Here is a 20,018-nt window from a genome sequence, read left to right as displayed (position 1 = left end):
CCCAGGCTAGGGGTCAATAGGAGCTACAGCTGCTGGTCTACACCACAGCCACAGCAATGCCCAGACCCTTAACCCAGTCCGCAGGGCCAGGGACAGAACTGCATCCTCATGGTTACTAGCCATGGTTATTACCACTGAGCCACAGCAGGAACTCTTATGCAAAATAATTTTGGAAAAGAACAAAACTGGGAGAATCAGCACTGCCCGATCTCAAAACTTAATGAAGACAGTGCACTGCCGGCATGAGGACTGACACACAGATCAGTGGGACAGATGAGAATTCAGACATAAACCCGTACCTTTATGATCAAGGGATCTTCAACAAAGACGCTACGACAACTCAATGAGGAAAGGACAGTCTTCAACAAATCGTGCCGGAACAACTGCACATCCACTTGCAAAATCATCAGACTTTACCTCCCGCCACACACAAAATTAACTCCGCATGTATCAATGACCCTAATGTAAAAACCCAACAGCAAGAAAGTTTCTAGAAGTAAATACATATCTTTTGGATCTTGGTGACAGAGTTCTCAGATATGGCACCAAAAGCACAATCCTAAGGGAAAAAAAACTCATAAACTAGACCTCATCAAAATTAGAAACCAAAGCATTTCAAAAGACTTTTTTTTATTACTCAATGAATTTTATTACATTTGTAGTTGTACAAAGATCATCACAAAAGACATTGTTAAAAAATGAAGAGATGGAGTTCCTGTCGTGGCGCAGTGGTTAACGAATCTGACTAGGAACCATGAAGTTGAGGGTTCGATCCCTGGCCTTGCTCAGTGGGTTAAGGATCCAGCATTGCTGTGTAGGTGGCAGACGAGGCTCGGATCTGAGTGGCTATGGCTGTGGCTGTGGCTCAGACTGGCAGCTACAGCTCCAACTGGACCCCTAGCCTGGGAACCTCCATATGTCAAGGGTACGGCCCTAAAACGACAAAGAAAAATATGAAAAGTATAATGAAGACATCAAATTTCTCTGTCAGCACTTCAGCTCCTAATCCGTAAACTGAAAACACTGGAATAGAAGACTCTGAGGTTCGTTTCTAGTTCTGGGGTTAGATAATCTGAAAAAGAAAGCTAGGCAAGTATTATTTCTTGGTGAAAAAGAATATGGTGGGTCAATTACACCTCAAAAACTGGACAAACTATAGAAAAAGATGACATTTGCGGTTATAAGCATGAGGGTTGGGGGGAGGGGAACTGGATGAAGGGGTCAGAGGTACAAAGCCCCAGTCACATGGGAGTGCTAGGGATGTAACACACAACATGACTAACAGAATTAACACTGCTGTACACTAGGTACCAAAGTACATATAAGAGAGAAAATCTTTATTTTTTCCTTTTTCTTTTGTATCTGTATGAGATGCTCACTAAACTTACTGTGCTACTCATAACATGGTGTATATAAGTCAAATTATTATGCTATCCGCCTTAAAACTACACAGTGTTGTATGCCAAAGACAACTCAGAAAAAAAATGGGAGAAGGAGTTCCCATAGTGGCTCAGTGGTTAACGAATCCGACTAGGACACCATGAGGTTGCGGGTTCGATCCCTGCCCTTGCTCAGTGGGTTGAGGATCCGGCGCTGCCGTGAGCTGTGGTGTAGGTCGCAGACACGGCTCGGATCCCACGTTGCTGTGGCACTGGCGTAGGCCGGTGGCTACAGTTCCAATTCGACCCCTAGCCTGGGAGCGGCCCAAGAAAATGGCAAAAAAGACAAAAACTGGAAGAGAAAAAGGAAAAATATGAGCATGCAAATTACTTTGGGTTCTCATTCTGGTCCACATAACACGACAAATGGGGTAAAGATACTCCCCTCACACCATCTTCCCAATTTTGGCAAGGTTTTTTGTTTGGGTTTTTTTGCTTTTTGTTTTTTTGAGGAGTTTTTTTTTTTTTTTTTTTTTTTGGTCTTTTTAGGGCCGCATTCACGGCTTATGAAGGTTCCCAGGCTAGGGGTCCAATCAGAGCTGTAGCCGCCGTCCTACACCACAGCCACAACAACCCCAGATCACTGACCCACTGAGCTAGGTCAAGGGTCAAACCCACACCCTCATGGATACTAGCTGGGTTTGTTAACTGCGGGAGCCACAACTGGAACTCCCCAGTTCTTTTTTCTAGCAAAGATACCATGTTACTTTTCATCTTCAATGGCTCCCTACTGCCTGCAGTAAAAATTCAAACTTCCCCCATACAGCATAAATTGGCATGACATTATAAATCAAATATAGGTTAATTTTAAAAAAATGTCTGGGGAGTTCCCATCGTGGTGCAGTGGAAACGAATCTGACTAGGAAGCATGCATGAGGTTACAGGTTCGATCCCTGGCCTCAGCTCAGTGGGTTAAGGATCCAGTATTGCTGTGAACTGTGGTGTGGGTCACAGACACGGCTCAGATCCCACGTTGCTGTGGCTGTGGTGCAGGCAGGCGGCTACAGCTCTGATTAGACCCCTAGCCTGGGAACCTCCATATGCTGCGGGTGTGGCCCTAAAAGGACAAAAGACCAAAAAAAAAAAGTTTGCCTTCTCTTTTATTCAAACTTAACCAGTATACTTTCCCTTCCTCATTTTCTCACCCAAATGGACTGGAGTTTCTTTCTTTCTTTGTGAGCATTTTTCTTTCAGCTTTACTGAAGTATAACTGACAAATAAAATTGCAAGATATTTAACACATACACCATGATGATTTGATACACACCGTGAAAGGATTCCTCCCATCTAAATCAATACATCCATCACCTCATACGTACGCAGTGTGGCGGCGAACATCTGTGTTCTACTCTGCTGCAAACTTCCATTCTGTGACAGTGCCGCCCACCATAGAAGTGATGCTGTATGTTAGATCTGCAGATCCTATTTATCTCACAGCTGAAATACAACTGGAGATAACACAACTGCAGTTTTGTGGGGTTTTTTTTCTTTTTTGGGCCGCACCTGAGACACATGGAAGTTCCCAGGCCAGGGCTCGAACCAGAGCTACAGCTGCAGGCCTACACCACAGCCACAGCAATGAGGGATCCAAGCTGTCGGTGACCTACACCACAGCTCATGGCAACTCCAGAACCTTAACCCCCTGATCGAGGGCAGGGATTGAACCCAAATCCTCCTGGATACTAAGCGAGCTCACTGCCACTAAGCCACGACAGGAACTCCAAAACTGGAGATTTTTAAACAGCAAAAACCAGAGTCAGATGCACCTGGATTCAAATCCTAACTCAATCACTTACCGACTTTGTGATCTTCCTGAAGCCTTAGCTCCATCACCTGTAAATCGGGAACTAATTAATTCTACTGCAAGCCACCACTGAGTATCCAACGAGAGAACCCACAAGGCCATGTAGGGCTGTTCCCGGCCTTTCCGTTCTCGTCAACAGTTGGTTTTCGCTCTTCAAGTCTCAACTCAGATGTCTTCCTCCAATTCCCCTGCCTCAAGTTCCCTCTTCCCTAAGCTTCCTCAGTACTTTGAGCATGTTCTACCACAGGAGCTGCTGCTTTGCCCTAGAGTTTGTCCTGAACTAGTAAAAACTGAGGGTAGGGATTGGGTCCTGTTGTGGTTTCTTCAGCACCCAGTAGCGACCAGGTAGTATCTTCCTCAGGCAATTAACAGAAAACAGAGAGACAAAGAAACCCAGACCGAAAAGAAAACATATGCTTCAAGAACTTACTTGGGGGGGTGGAACTGATTTTAAGTCACCTATAATCTCATTAACATTACATAGCTATTTTATTTTTTTATTTATTGGGGCTTTTTTTTCTTTTTTGGTTTTGTCTTCTCAGGGCCACACCCATGGCATATGGAGGTGGGGCAGAATCAGAGCTGTAGCCTCCAGCCTACACCACAGCCACAGCAACGCCAGATCTGAGCCTCGGCTGTGGCCTACACCATGGCTCATGGCAATACTGGATCCTTAGCCCACCGAGTGAGGCCAGGTATCGAACCTGTGCCCTCACAGATTCTAGTCAGACTCGCTTCTGCTGAGCCACAACGGGAACTCCCACAACAAATTTTAATATTTGATTTCTTCCCTCCTTTCATGTTGGAGAAAGGAAGAAAACATTAAGTACAGGGGAGAAAGAAAGAATTCTAGCTCCCTGGGTTAAAGAGCTGGTGTTGTCACTGCTGTGGCACAGGTTCAATCCCTGGCCCAGGAGCTTCTGTATGCCACCGGCAGAGCCAAAACAGAAAGAATAATCAAAAAAAAAAGAAAGAATAATCAACAGCCCAAGCCCTATGCCTCCTATACTATTTCTACCTCTGGGAAATGTTATTTTGTATTTAATAGTATTATTAAACACATCCCTTAATTGATATTTTGTAACACAACAGTCCACCAGATGGTCATACCCCATAATAGGCAGCAAAACATACTCCCAAGTCAAATACGAATTTTTGGACTAAGCTAAATGTTACTCTCTGTGATATTTATCAGTTCTTTTTACCAAATTATTTCCAGGTCTTCCTCCAGAAATGACGGGATTTCACTTCCCTGCCCCCTTGAAAGTTAGGTGCTTACGCATGATGTTCTCAGCCCAATGAAATGTAAATGAGACAAGACAAGCCCCACTTCTGGAGAGTCTCTGAGAGCCAGGGCACAATCTACCAGGTTCTCCTTTTCCTGCCTTGGCAGTTGCGGAAAGACAGAGATGGTGCCTCGCTCTACCTGGGCATAAATGCTAGAGCGGAAAGCTTCTAAACCAGCCCATGACCAAGGTGTACCACCAGCAAGAAATAAGCCTTTCAGGAGTTCCCGTCATGGCTCAGTGGAAACGAATCTGACTAGCGTCCATGAGGAGGCAGGTTCAATCCCTCACCTCGCTCAGTTGGTTAAGGATCTGGTGTTGCCGTGAGCTGTGGTTGTGGTGTAGGTCGAAGATGCAGCTCGAATCTGGCGTTGCTGTGGCTGTGGTGTAGTCCGGCAGCTACAGCTCCGACTGGAACCCTAGCCTGGAACCTCCAACATGCCATGGGTGCAGCCCCAAAAGGCAAAAAAAGCAAAAAAAGAAATAAGCCTTTCCAGCCTGCAGTCACTGAGAACTGAGGTTGTTTGTCGCCCGGCATATCCTAAATATTCTGACATACACATAGAGAGGAGTTTAGTACTTCTGTACGACATCCCCCTCTCCAGCTTTAAGAATATTCTGCACCAAGTTGAGTCTCACATTTATTAGCACACTTTTTAAAATATGGAATAAATTTTAGGATCTTTTTCAAAAAGAAATAAAGACGGCCCAAGGGTTAGCAGAATAGTCAAAAATTTTCAATGAAAAGATTTTAAAATTTTCAATTAATTGCACAGAAAAACGGCCAAGTGTACAGGGACAGTGTATAAACAGCAGCATGCTAATACTCCCCTATTTACCCAAACTATTTCTACTACTTCCTCTCCCTGCAGAAGCTGAATAACAGAGACTCAGGGTTCAACAGAGCACTACAAGCAGTCACTACCCATCAATTAGGGTCGGCTCTCAATATGAAATCGATTTGCCACCTCAAGTGGTTCCATGTCATCATTCTCATACACTAGAAAACCCAGACCTATGGAAGCCAACAGGTTGCTCGAACTCGTGGAGACGATTGCCTGCTTCTGCAACATCCATTCCCACACTGAGTAACACTCTACATCTGTTCTGGTGGTGGTCTCTTTGTAATACACAGAAATAGGGAATCACTATTTGTGCACCAGGAACTAACACAGTGTTGTAGGTCAAATACTATAAAAACAAAGAATCTGGAGTTCCGGGGGGGGGGGGTTGAAACTCACAGAAAAATAGATCAGACTTGTAGTTATCAGAGGAAGGGGGTTGAGGAGAGCCAGGTGGATCAAGGTGATCAAAAAAGAACTAAGTGCTAGGGATGTAATGCACAACGTGAGTTAATGTAATTAACACGGCGGTATGCTGTATTATAAAAGTTTCTAAGACAGTAAATTCTAAGAGTTCCTATCACAGCGTTCCCATTGTAGCTCAATAGGTTAAGGACCTGACATTGTGGCGATGTGGGTTCAATCCCTGGCCTTGCTCAGTGGGTTAAGGATCCGGCATTGCCACAAGCTGCAGAGTAGGTCTCAGATGCAGCTCAGATCTGGTGTGGCTGTGGAGAATAAACACTCCTATTCAAGTCGATGTTACTTAGGGGTTTTCTATCACACAAAAACAGACCTAATCCAGGCTCAGGAAGAGAGCCCATCTATTCTGACACAGAGTTTATGATATTCCAAATATATACATGTATGAAATCTCTGTATGTCCAAAGTAAAAATCATACCCTTATGAAGGCTGATAATCATAATTATTTTATCTTATCTAATTATAATCCAATCTACAATATAACAACTATATTTTGAAATACCACTTAAATTCCCCAATAATAAAAAATCTATCTCTATTTCAAAATACCTTAGTGAAATGGGGAACAGAAGTTAGGGGTTAGTCTCACTTAACTATCTCAGTAAAAATAAGCTGGAAAACAGTAATGATTTTTTTTTTCTGCACTCACGGCATGCAGAAGTTCCCAAGCCAGGGATCAAGCCAGTGTCACAGCAGTGACAGTGCAGGATCCTTAACCCTCTGAACCACCAGGGAACTCAGTGATTTTTATCATTTATATCTCAAATATTTCTTATTTTTAAGAATCTCTTGGAATTTCCGTCGTGGTACAGTGAAAACTAATCTAACTAGGAACTGTGAGGTTGTGGGTTCAATCCCTGGCCTCGATCAGTGGGTTCCGGATTTGACATTGCCGTGAGGTGTGGTGTATGTTGCAGACATAGCTTGGATCTGGCGTTGCTGTGGCTGTGGTGTAGGCCAGCAGTTGTAGCTCCGATTGGACTCCTAGCATGGGAACCTCCATATGCTATGGGTGTGACCCTAAAAAGAAAAAAAAAAAAAAAAAAAAAGAATCCTGCTATATGGTTTATTATAGCAAAATCTAACAAATTAAAACAACAACCATTCCGTTTTTTCATAATTTTCCAGTCTGGGCTGGGCTCAGCTGGCTGGTTCCTCTGCTAGTGTCAGTGATGGTCAGTTCTGTAGCTGTAATCAACAAGCAAACTGACGAGGGGCTGAAGTCAGCTAGGACACTGGAAGAGCAGGGCATCTCTTTTCCTAGGAAGTCTCAGGATCCCTCCCTCCCGACCCGTCTCTCCAGCAAGGTATGATGACGGCGCTCCAAGCATGCAAAAGTGGAAGGCCCTGGCCTTAAACATGGGCCCCAAACTAGCACGAGAGCTGCCTTCTCGTGACAGTCAGCCACTGGGACAGACAAGGTGCCAGGGGAGGTGAGTAACAGCATGACTACTAGTAGTGTTCACGGGGGGGGGGGGGTCACCAACATAACAAACTACCTTCTCCCCCTTCAGTTACTGGACATGTTAACTGACACCTGCTGTGTGACCGCTAGCATTCTACAATCTCTCTGGGGCTCAAGTGTTTGCAAAGTAAGGGGTTAGACCAAATGCTCTTGGAATTCTCATCTAGCTTTAATGTTCTATAACTAAGTACTGACATGAGAAAAACTTGGCCATACTAACCAAATGCCTAAATCCTGGTAGAATAATTCATTGATAACCGTTTTAAGGTAACGAATATGGTTATTCTTTAATAGGTTTCATACTGTTATTTCATATGCAACTGGGTGTTTACTCCAAACATGCAGTGTATGTCCTTAGGATCCAAAATATCAGGAAATCAAGGAAGATGTTTTTTTGCTAGGTTCCACTGAAACATGACATTAGGAACAAAACCACGGAGTTCCTGTTGTGGTCAGCGGTTAACGAACCCGACTTGTATCCATGAGGATGCGGGTTCCATCCCTGGCCTCACTCAGTGGGTCAAGGATCCAGCGTTGCCATGATGTGTAGTGTAAGTCACAGACTTGGCTCAGATCCCACAGTGCTGTGGCTGTGGTGTGTGCCGGCAACTGTAGCTCTGATTCAACCCCTAGCCTGGGAACCTCCCATGCCATGGGGGCAGCCCTAAAAAGACCAAAACAGAAGAACAAAACCACACAAGAGAGCTCTTGTGGCGCAGCAGGTTAAGGATCTGGTACTGTCACTGCAGCAGCCTGGGTCGCTGCTGTGGTGTGGGTTCAATCCCTAGCCCAGAAGCTTCCACATGCCACATGTGCAGTCAAAAAAAAAAAAAAACTAAAAAGAACAAAACCACACAAACTTCACGATGACCATTAACTATGTTGTTTCCAATGTAAATGGATTACACTGAAGTATAAAGATCAAAAGTGATACAGTACAAAGAGACATAAGTCATTTTATTTTTTATTTTATTTATTTATTTACTTTTTTGTCCATTGTCTTTTTAGGGCCGCATCCACAGCATATGGAGGTTCCCAGGCTAGGGAGTTGGAGCTGAAGCAGCTGGCCTACACCACAAGCACAGCAACACAGGATCCAAGCCACGTCTGCGACCTACACCACAGCTCATGGCAATGCCAGATCCTCAACCCACTGAGCAAGGTCAGGGATCAAACCTGCATCCTCATGGATACTAGTCAGGTTGGCTTACCATTGAGCCACAAAGGGAACTCCGACATTAAGTCATTTTAAAACAACCTAATAAGTCTTATTTAGGGAGAACTACTAATAAAACCATGGTCAGCAGAACTACAATATAAAACGATAACTATGACAACATTCCTAAGTTTGGCTGATAAATTTTTTTTTCTTTTTGGGGCCGCACCCTGGCATACGGTAGTTCCCAGGCTAGAGAACCAAATGAAGCTGCAGCTACCCACCTACACCACAGCCCCAGCCACGGGGGATCTGAGCCCTATCTGCAACCAACACAGTGCGTAGCTCAAGGCAATGCCAGATCCTTATTCCACTGGGCAAGGCCAGGGATTGAGGGTCCGTATCCTCATACGTATCCACAAACTTAGTCAGATTTGTTCCCCTGTGCCACACTGGGAACTCCAATAAAAATTTTTTTAATGATTTTGTAATAATGTTACTATATACACAACTTGTAGGGAATTGTTTTGTTTGTTTTTCATGTGTTTTAAGAAATGTTCTAAAGAAATTTCTGCTGACTTTGCTTTTTTAATCTTTCTTTTTCTCGTTATAATAGGGACAGCTATGCGGAAATCTGTATCACCCCTACCCCCATAACTTCTGCATGATTTTATGCCACAGCCTTTTTAGTACATTCTTCAAGGTCAGGCAAACACCTGATGATAACCGATGACAGCAGCAGTAACGGTAACCACAAATTCTTTTAATACCACCTGCAGTAGTATTTAGACATGGTCAAAATTCTACATATATATAAATTCAGAACAATCCTAAACTCAATGTGCTAGTATATCCACTTTGCAGATGAGGCAATCGAGGCACAAAAAAGTCAAGTCACTTTCCAAAGTAAAACAGCTGATAATTAGTCAAGCCAGGTTTGAATGCAGGTAATCTTGGTTCCAGAATCAGTGATATCCCTAGAAATTAGTATTCTCAGTTATAAAACAAGATTATGGTTTTAAATTTAGCGACTATTTATTTATTTATTTAAATGAGAATTGCAACGTTTATTTCAGGTTCTCTCTTTGTTTCGTATTTTGTTTTTATTTTTTGTCACACAGGCAGTGTGCGAGCCAGGGATTGAACCTACACCCCACAGCAGCAACCAGAGCGACAGCGGGGAGAACACAGGAGCCTCAACCCACTAGGCCATCAGAGAACTCCCTAGCAACTTTTTAAAAACTGCACACGTATAGGGAGTTCCCATCATGGCACAGCAGAAACAAATCTGACTAGGAACCATGAGGTTGCAGTTTGACCCCTGGCCTCGCTCAGTGGGTTAAGGATCTGGCGTTGCTGTGGCTGTGGTGAAGGCCGGCAACTGCAGCTCTGATTAGAGCCCTAGCCTGGGAACCTCCATGTCCTGCAGGTGCGGCCCTAAAAGGACAAAAAGACCAAAAAAAAAAAAAAAAAAACTGCACATGTATATATATATGAAAGTATATGTATTAATATTTACAACACAACCTTCCAAATCATTTTCTATGCACAAAATATATACAGAGTTCGGGCTTGTGTATTTTTTACAAGGTAAGAGTATTCAATTACTGCTTGCAACTCTTGTAAATTTTTCCTCAGGTCGATGAATAGACATTCTCCCATATTGGTACCCACAGATCTATCTCTCAGCCCTGACTGAAAAAGAAAAAACTTACATGGTAATCCACGGGGAGGTATTTTGTTCTTGCCAATTTTTCTCTACCAGTCTTCTACCCTTCTCCGCTGCCATGAGCATCTGTGCATGTATATGCTGGCCTGTTTGTACTAGGAATATATTCTGATTCCCTTTCTCATCTTTACGGGCTTTCTTGGTGCCTTTGTCCTCACCTAAGGGTAAGTAAGCACCCTAATCCTTTTCACTATTTTCCACACATTCTCCATATTCCCAGAGATCTCAGGTAAATCACATGTTTTTATTTTCATTATAGCTGATTTACAATGTTCTGTACAGCAAAGTGACCCAGTTACACATATATACACATTCTTTTTCTCATATATCTTCCATCGTGTTCCATCACAAATGTAATCATGTTTCCATCACATTTTTAATCACCTACCCTAATCTGTCTCAACTCTAATCCCATATCCCCAAATACTCCCAGACAGTTCTATCTTATAGACACCTAAGCCAGAAACTCAAAATTCCTCCTCTGCACTGACTAAACTTCTTCCTTTCCATCAGCACGACGAAGAATCTATCTAGATCACCACACACCAGAACCTGCAACACCCTGTATCTCTGTCTCTGGGTACCTCCTTCCTTCATATTGTTACCAGGACGGTTTTCCTAAAATAGCCATCATCACATCATCAAGTGTTAAGAGTATCTACATTCAACTGTATAAAACGTACACAGAATACAAAGTAACAGAAGAATATTCCTGCCCTGGAGAAGAGACAAATAGCTATTTTTAAAACCTCAATTTAAAAAATAAAATAATCTAGGCATAAAGCAGAGACTAAAGACCTATAGTCCACTGGTGGCCACAGACTGGACCTAGCCCACAAGTACAGTCCCAAATGGCGTTTTAAATCTTATGTATTGGGAGTTCCCATTATGGCGCAGAGCAAACGAATCCGACTAGGAACCATGAGGTTGCGGGCTCCATCCCTGGCCTTGCTCAGCGGGTTAAGGATCTGGCACTGCTGCAAGCTGTGGTGTAGGTCGCAGACACAGCTCGAATCTGGCGTGGCTGTGGCTGCGGTGTAGGCCAGCAGCGACAGCTCCAATTGGACTCCTAGCCTGGGAACCTCCATATGCCTCGGGTTAGGCTCTAAAAAGACCAAAGACTAAATAAATAAATAAATAAATAAATCTTATATATTAAAATCAAGAGATTTGAAACAAAAACCAAATTTCCAGCCCTTGCAGAAAAAACGGAGTCTCTACAAACATCTCAGTCTCATCTGGCAACCATCAGCCAGAATTTTCAATTTCACTTAAGCAAGGCATAGACTCCTAGGACTCTCCAGACTGTTTCTGTTAGTTTGCTTGCCTGCTTGCTTGTTCTATGGCTGCACCTGCAGCATATTGAAGTTCCTTAGGCCAAGGACGGAATTCAAGCCACAGCTGCAACCTACACAGCAAGGCCAGATCTTTCAACCCACTGTCCTGGGCCAGGGATCTAACATCCACTCCACAGCGACCGCAGCAGTTGGATTCTTAACCCACTGCACCACAGCAGGAACTCTTCTCCAGGCTGTTTTTATCCACCGTTTTCTCCCCAACTCAAGGCCTTAAAGGTCAGCTGTCACTCAGGAGCTTACGAACTCACTGAAACTACCTACATGGTCCCTGTAAACAGTTCATAAGCCCTGGATCATAAAGCCCACACTTACTAGGCTGGCATTCAAGGGCCATCACAGGTCGGCCCCAACCTGCACATGAAGCTTCTGCTCTAGTCACACTCCACCAAAAATACACCTTTCACACTTCCTGCAAAAACTATTCACTCGGCCATCCCAGAACAGCCTCTCACTTTCTTCTCGCTCCAAGTGGCTAAGTCCTATGGATCCTTCGAGATCTAATCCATGTACTCCTTCCTCCCAATCTTTGCGGCCCCTTCTGGGCCACAGTCAATCTTCTTCCAGAATTGACTCTCCACCTCGGCATATATTTAACACTTATACGCTCTGTGAATAACATGTGCCAAATACAAAATCTAAAAAGTTACAGAAAAGTATTTCTTAGACTTAAACAATTTCAGCATTTGAGCATCATACGTAGTCACTACCACTACAAATTTTTTTTTTTTTTTTTTTTTTTTTTTTTGTCTTTTCTAGGGCCACTTCCCATGGCATATGGAGGTTCCCAGGCTAGGGGTCACATTGGAGCTGTAGCCGCCAGCCTACGCCACAGCCACAGCAACATAGGATCCGAGCCGCGTCTGCGACCTACACCACAGCTCTGGGCAACGCCGGATCCTTACCCCGCTGAGCAAGGCCAGGGATCGAACCCACAACCTCATGGTTCCTAGTCGGATTCATTAACCACTGCGCCACGACAGGAACTCCAACCACTACAAAATTTATAGCAGAAGCAAAGCCAAACAATTTTTCTTTTACATGACTCTTTTCTAGAGAAAGTATAAAAAAGCTGTGTCATTCCCACTTCTCTTAAGTTCTTTAAAAAGGCTGACACTTCCAATTACAAATCAAGACTAATCTTTCTGCTAAATGTTCACATTAACCACCACCAACACGAAGAGAAGAGAAACCATCCCTACTTCACTCCATAACTTTTGAACTAATACCACCAGGGAGTTTTGAAAATAGCACTACAGCACAACTGTGATCAAAATTTTCAAACAGAAGATGAAGGGATTAATCAACTTGCTGAAAACAAAAGATGACCCAAAATAATTTTAGAAAGAAACAAAAGAGATAGAGGGATGCAGGGAGCAAGGGACACACACACACACACACACACACACACACACACACTGGAAAGTTTATTCTGTATCGGCTAAAGATTATGTTTAGTCCCACTGTCTCAAAGATTAAAAGCTCTATCAGATGCTGTCAGATGCTCTGTCCCACCAGGTGAGAGCAGAGAGCACCTAAAGTTCTCTGTAACTAAAAACTGACCGTTTTCATATCGGAAGGTCAGTGAGGCTTCATGGAAGCCCCCTCAGTCATAACCGTAAGTGGCTTAAGGATACAAGGTTGACAATCACTTTCTGCCCAGAAGAAATCTGATTCTGGCCTGAGGAATAACCTGCAATTTTGCAAAAAGGTGGGGCAGAAGGGGAGGGGTAGAGCAGTTATGTCTGGTCACCCAGCAAACTCACTACAAATTTGGCAGAGCAGATAATAAGAAAATGTACTAAATCACTTTTCTAGATGGGAAAATAAACTGCTGTGATACTTTCAAATTTACGTAGAAATCCATTTATCGAGTTCACATATTAATAACCGTATTATACTGAACATAAAATTGTATATTAAACTAAAAACATCGTATTCTCAAAGACAAGAGATTTCATCAATAAGACCAATAGAACAACAGCAAACTATAATGTGGCCACCTAACAGATAAGAGAGGCTGCCATTCTGGGACCAGCTTTTCAAGTAAATTAAAACATTCCAGTACCCCTTAAGTACTAGAGGCCAGTAATTACCAAAAATTTTCACTTATCTAATTTCTTGAAAAACAGCAAAGAGTAACTATCATAAAAACTGATAATGTGCATTATCTCAAAAAAGCACAAATAATAATAGTGATATCTCTCAACTATAAATTATTGTTTTATGGAACCACATGTATTATAATGCAATACAAATTTTTTTTTTTTAGTCTTTTTTTGCCTTTTCTAGGGCCGCTCCCGAGGCATATGGAGATTCCCAGGCTAGGGGTCTAATAGGAGCTGTAGCCGCCGGCCTACGCCAGAGCCACAGCAACGAGGGATCCGAGCCGCGTCTGCAACCTACACCACAGCTCATGGCAACGCCAGATCCTTAACCCACTGAGCAAGGACAGGGATCGAACCCACAACCTCGTGGTTCCTAGTTGGATTCGTTAACCACTGCGCCACGACAGGAACTCCAATACAGATTTTTTTTGTTTCACGTATTTCAAGTTCACAGCTATGAAAATAGGAAATTTTCATGGGGAAGGAGACCTTACAAATATAGAAGAGTAATAGTCACCTGCAGCATAGCCATTCTTTCCTGGTCCCTTGTATGATATCACTGGTCGTGCCTAATTTTTCTACAACAGTAATGCTCAAGGTGACTTTTTAATAACAGAAATTATCCTCTGAAAAGAAAGTGGTTCAGGGTATAAAGAGGTGATTCAAAAAGGGTCAAGGATGGTGCCTCAGAAGTCCTATCCCCATCACCTGCTGCTTCTGTGCCCCCTCTACCCCCACCTCTTAACATCAACTTTGCTGACTTGGTAAGAAACATGGCAGAAGGCTTCCTGGGCTTCCCAGCTTAGTAATGTGAATATACAGTCTGAGGAAGAAAAAAACAAAAAACTAAAAAATTAAAAAAAAAAAAAAAGCCAAGCTTCAGAAAGAATTTCCTCAACCTTAATAGAAAAATAACTCCACCTTTGGTATGTGCCTACCCTGGAGTAGGAGCTTCTCCAGCAATGGGAAGACCTGCACCTCTGATAAAGATTACGAGCTACTCCAAATAACCACAAAACAGAGAGTCCTTACTGTCAAAAAGAACTTTTGGACAAATGCAAATTTCACCGTTCCACCTGACATGTCCCTCTTTATACGCCTAGGTTTCAAACTCTGCCTAAGAGCAATAGCTTCACTTCAAAATTCTTGACGTTGGGTAGTAAACATAATTTTAAATTAATAATAATTAAAGTAAAACCAGTAACTAGAAATCTTTTCAAATGTGATAAAAACATAAAAATTATCTAACACTATGTATGAAACAAGAAAATGCTTATTTACCTATTTAAAATTTCAAAAACTTATACTCAAAGACTGTGTAATTACTAATGCAGTCACCTTTTTATTTTATCCCAAAATAGAAAAAAAAAATCCTACTTTTAAAAAACAGCATCTTCTTTAACGTAAAACCACCCCCCTACTGACCATCAAAATAACATTAACAATTAAACACTGCCTCCCACAAAGATATTAATTTTCATTTCCTAGGTAAGCATTCGCAATTCCACATAATTTTAACGTTTACAACCTAATTCACGTTGGTTACACATCGGTTTCACTTTCAGGATCTGCACTACCCAGCTAACTACAGGGTCTTTTCTGAATGTATCTTAATACAGTGCAGAGACACACAATTGCCAGCCCTTCTCCTGGCTTTCCATTTCACATATGTGTCCATTTACATGTTTCTAAAACAAGAGGAGATTCCATTCCCTTCAAAAGACACACCTAATTTTAAAGGATTCACTAAAAAGTTTGGAACCTTCAAAGTTACCACTATAGATTTAATTACCTATAAGGAACAATGTACTCGTCTTCATATCTGAAAGAGAAAACTCTCTCAACTCTTAGAAATGTTCTAAACATTTTTCCAAAGTGTTAATGTTTTTATACTGTCAGACTAGGGTCATTCTGTAAAAATGTTTTAACTTCTCCGAAAGCTACCTTTTCCTCATTCATAATGTGAGATAAAAATTAAAATAATAGGAGTTCCCGTCGTGGTGCATCGGAAACGAATCCAACTAGGAACCATGAGGTTGTGGGTTCAATCCCTGGCCTCGCTCAGTGGGTTAAGGATCCAGTGTTGCTGTGAGCTGCGGTGTAGGTCGCAGAAGCAGCTCGGACCCTTCGTGGTTGTGGCTGTGGTGTAGGCCAGCAGCTGTAGCTCCGATTTGACCCCTAGCCTGGGAACCTCCATATGCCACAGGTGCAGCCCTAAAAAGCAAAAAAATAAAAAAATAAAATAAAATAAAATAATAAAGTGGTAATGCTCTACACCAATCTTTCTTCTGATGAACCCAGGAGTTGCACTAATACAAATGAGCTCATTTCAATCTCAGGGGAAGTGTGTGAGCATGCACACACCCACACACACACACTAGTATGTGTAGGGGTGAGGAGCCTAAAAACAGATAGGTCCACTTTTTCTAGAGTAAGAGTTTAAAAACAAATTTAAAACATGTAATAATCCCAAATTAATGTTGAGAAAGGAAAGAAACCAAGAAATGTTGAAAATGGGAAGCAATCAAGTTAAAACCCTACTATGGCTTGATATGTGTTGTTTTAAAGGATATTTTTAAAAAGTGGCAAAGGAATTTAAGGTTCAAACTGCACCTTCCTTCTCCAAATTTCAGTTAATGTAGGAATAACAAAGGCACTTTATATCAAACATTACAATGCCAGTGGCATAATAAACCCTAACTGTGTATCACAAAGAAGCTAATGTAATAATGTATACATCCTGTTTCCCTCACGATTTGTCAGAGCTGGTAACAAAATATGGAGGCAAGTTGAAGGCCCTGAATCATTTTCATAGTAAAAGGATCGCAAAGCCAAAAAGAGCACACATCTAGTCAAGGGCTGCATGGGCTTCCCACAAGCCCGTTCTGCCCTGCCTGGCTAACACTATTTTTACTCTGTATCAGCAAACGTTAACTAAATTACTCAATTACTAAATGAGTGCACCCGGTCAAAAAAACCAAAACAAACAAAAAACCCCAGACTATCCATAGCCGGGCTCGGCGTCCGGGTGCAACCCTTCCACTGCCACCCGTTCAATGAGATGATCGTATAATGAAATGAGTAAGCAATACACGCCATTCTACAACTCCGAAAGGCATTCACGGACCTGCCATGGCACCCGCAACAGCCACAAGCGCTGAGCGACTCGCCCGCACTAAAACGGGTTTCGTAATTCACAGGCAAAGTTGTCGTACAGGCATTCTGCAAAAAGACGTTTCTGATCATCGAACAGCTGCGGGTATTCAGCCCTAATGTCCGTTCGAAAGCCCACGAAAGCGACTCCCGAGCCGGTAACAGCTCAGAGCGGCGACTTCGCTCTAAGTTCAGCCACCTTTCCATCTGCAGTCTCTGAGCCAACGTGCCCTTCCCGTTCGGCCTGGGGTGGGGACCCTGAGTGCGTTTCCAAAACTTGCCGCACGCCGTCCCCCGAAGCTGGGCGAGCACACAGGAGTTGGGCTCTTCGGCGCCCGCCGGGCGGTGCGGGGCTGGGGTGGGGGAGGGGCGGAGGGAGAAGTCAAAGGACTTCCTAATCTATCATTAAAGGCGGAAAGCATAGGTTTGGGAGCGAGAAAAGTTGAAGGAGCGGCTGGCTGACAAAGAAAACCAGCCCTAGCTCCGTGCGTTTCCTCCCGCCCAGCGGCCCGGGCCGGGAGACCACCTGGCCCAGGCATTTGACAGCTCGGCGAGCGTCCCGGAGCGCGCCGGCCCGGGCCGCCTAGGTGAGCTCCGGGCTTGCCGTGCCAACGACCCGGCGAGCCCAAGAGGAATCTGCCAGAAACGTCGCCAAAACCAGAAGCTCCGAGAAAACACGGCGCGAGGGCCAAACTAAAAAGTAAAGTGTGACGGCGGCGCGAGCCGTCGGAGCCCGGCCGGGCGGAAGGAGGTGCGGGGCGGCCGCGGGAGGCCGGGCGCGGGGCGCGGGGCGCGGGGCGCGGGGCGGGCGGGCGCCCCGGGCCGGAGCCGCGCGGCTGGCGCGGGCCCCACCCCCACCCCGCGGGGGCGGCCGGGGGCGCGCGGGGGCGGCGGGGCCGGGCGCGCCGGTGACAGCTCCGGGCCGGCGCCGCGGCTGGCTCCCGGCCTGGCTCCCTCACACTCAACTTACTTCTTTCTGGCTCTCTGGAAAGGGGAAGCGCCATCTTTGCGAGGCCGGCCCCGAGGTCTTTTGTCTGCGGCTGCGGGGCTCGGGGCCGGGGCTCCGGGCTCCTCGGGGGGTGGTGGCGGCGGCTGCGGCTGCTCCGCGCTCTTGTCCTCCTCCGACGACATCCTAGTCACCAGGAAAGACACATGGATCCCGGTCCTCCTCCTGGGGGGCTCCTCCCGCCGCCGCCGCCGCCGCCGCCGCGGCCGCCGCCGCCGCTGCTGCTCGGGTTCCTCCTCCCCGGCTCAGCCTCTCGCATTTCCCGCAGCCCCGGGAGCAGCAGCAGCAGGTACCGGGAGAGGCGGCAACATGGAGCGAGCAGGACACGCACTCACACACATACGCGCGGGCGCGCGCACCTCGGCGCGCAGGGGCCGGGCGGGGGGCGGCGGGCGGGGCGGGCGGGAGGGAGGGGCCGGGCCGGGCCGGGCCGGGCCGGGGCGGGGAGGTGCGGGCGGGGCGGGCGGGCGCCGGGCGGTGCGGGTGCGGGCGCGGGTGCGGGCGCGGGCGCGGGGCGGGCGGCGCCGGGCGGGGCGGGGCGGGGCTACTGCGGGGCACGGGGGAGGGGTGCCGGCCCCGGGGTCTCCGCCCGCGCCCCTCCCCCAGGCCGCCCGCCGCGGGGAGGAGAGAGGGGCCGCGGCGCGGGGAGCGGCGGGCCCGCGGGGCTGGCTGGCGGGCGGGCGGGGGTCGCGCCCCCCGCCGGCTGCCCCTCCCCCGCGCGAGCCGCGTCTGGCCGGGCGGCGGCGGCGAAGTTTTGACAGCTGCTCCAGTTGTTGTGGGTTCCGGGCTGCGCGAGCGCCGGCCCCTCAGCGCCCGCGCCCGCCCTCCTGGGCAGGGGAGGAGGAAGTTTTGCGGGTGTGCGTGTACCACACACAGACACACACACGACCGTGGCCGTCGCGCGAGGGCCGCGCCGGGTCTCCCCCGGGCGCCCCGCACCACAGACCTCTCAAACTCGCCGCCGTCTCGCCCACACACGGCCGCCGCGACGCCCCCGCCCCCTCCCCCACTCCGCTGGCCCCACCGCCCCCCGCGCGCCACCGCTGCCACTCACGGGGCTCGCTCCGCGCATGCGCCGCCCGCGGACGCGCCGCGCCGCTGACCTCACCGCCCCTCCCCCGCCCCCGCTCCCTCCTCCTCTGACGCGGCGGTCGGGCGGCGCGGCAGCTCCGGCTCCGGCTCCGGAGAGCGCCAAGCTGCGGATAGGATAATCCGGGATCGGGGTCGGGGAACTCCGCGGAGGGAGAGCGAGGATGAGGAGGGCCGCGTCCCCGCTGCGAAGGCGCTCGGCCTCCCTGGACGTGCAGGGGAGCGCAGGGCAGGTCCGGCGCCACGCGCGGCCGGACCTGGGCTCCCCTGGGCGCCTCCCCTCCCCTCCCCCCCCCCGCCTCCCCCTCCCCCCTCCCCCCGCCCCCGGCGGGGCGCGTAGACCGGCCCAGAGGGACTCCGCCGGGCGCACGTTCAGCGTTCTTTCGTTTTAATGCGCGTCTATGGAGAAAAATGGAGTGCAACTTCGTTCTAATCCAATTCCGAGGGTAGTTTCGTTATCACAGCGTCCTTTTTTTAATGATCCAGAAAGGGTTTATAAAGCTGTTAGACAAAAAGGACGATGACATTTTGAGGAAGAAAATGCTGAAAGTCATAATAAACCGATAAAATCCCAACGCGGTTTCTTAACGTTCCGTGTGTTGTGATGAAGCGACAAAAGTCGAAGTTCTTGTAAGCCACCTCGAGTAACACATTGAGAACGGTAAAAGGGAAATGGGGCTCGAATGAGAAAATCGGCAATGTGCGCTTAGGAAGGAGAGTTCAAAGGCGGGAGTCTGGGTTTCTTATTCTCACCGGGATTAACACTTGGGCTCTGGGCTCGTCTCCTCTCCACTCACTAGGGGACTTTGAATTGGGAGAAAGACCTATCAACCATTTCAAAAGGATTGGCGTAAACTATCATTTTTTGCTCTAGGCCGGACACACTAGGCACTTTCTGATTATGGTTTTTTCAATCTTCACAACAGTTTCAGTATAAGGTAAAAATAATAAGCTGATTTTCCCTGCTACGTTATTTGCCTTCCCTTCCTCCCAATAGCCAGAAGTGTAAACTTTGAATCCTGTTTCTTCTTTGGGCAAAGACACAGTTTGATTTCCAGAGCCTATTCTGACTAAAACCATAGTTTTCTGAAATGGCTGAAAT

The 20,018-nt window shown here is 46.5% G+C and overlaps 1 protein-coding gene and 1 long non-coding RNA gene across 13 annotated transcripts in view; both read right to left on the bottom strand.

The window, feature by feature from the left end:
• The window catches only part of KMT2C (lysine methyltransferase 2C), a 286,602-nt gene extending 267,396 nt beyond the window's left edge, over nucleotides 1-19,206 (bottom strand). For 6 of the 12 annotated variants that reach the window (XM_021079121.2, XM_085005083.1, XM_085005087.1 and 3 more), the window contains exons 1-2: nucleotides 18,774-18,835; nucleotides 17,792-17,953 (exon numbers count right to left, since the gene is read on the bottom strand). In XM_021079121.2, the coding sequence (XP_020934780.2) occupies nucleotides 17,792-17,952 (161 nt within the window). In that variant the 5' untranslated portion in view covers nucleotide 17,953; nucleotides 18,774-18,835. Of the gene's footprint in view, nucleotides 1-17,791; nucleotides 17,954-18,773; nucleotides 18,836-18,881 lie in introns of those variants that run through there. The other 6 variants (XM_085005082.1, XM_021079130.2, XM_021079123.2 and 3 more) reach the window with 5 other exon arrangements.
• LOC146394876 (uncharacterized) lies at nucleotides 8,960-15,859 on the bottom strand. Its single transcript, XR_014833550.1, has 2 exons — nucleotides 12,539-15,859; nucleotides 8,960-11,117 (listed from the first exon to the last, which is right to left on the bottom strand). It is a non-coding gene; the product is annotated as an uncharacterized LOC146394876 (long non-coding RNA).
• Nucleotides 19,207-20,018: the final 812 nt, after the last annotated feature.

Source organism: Sus scrofa, chromosome 18, assembly GCF_054392235.1.
Source record: "Sus scrofa isolate SSC_HxYL_T2T_F1_AM1 chromosome 18, Sscrofa_HxYL_maternal_Yorkshire_Landrace_v2.0, whole genome shotgun sequence".
Lineage (NCBI taxonomy): Eukaryota > Metazoa > Chordata > Mammalia > Artiodactyla > Suidae > Sus > Sus scrofa.
This window is presented reverse-complemented; position numbering and strand designations above follow the sequence as displayed.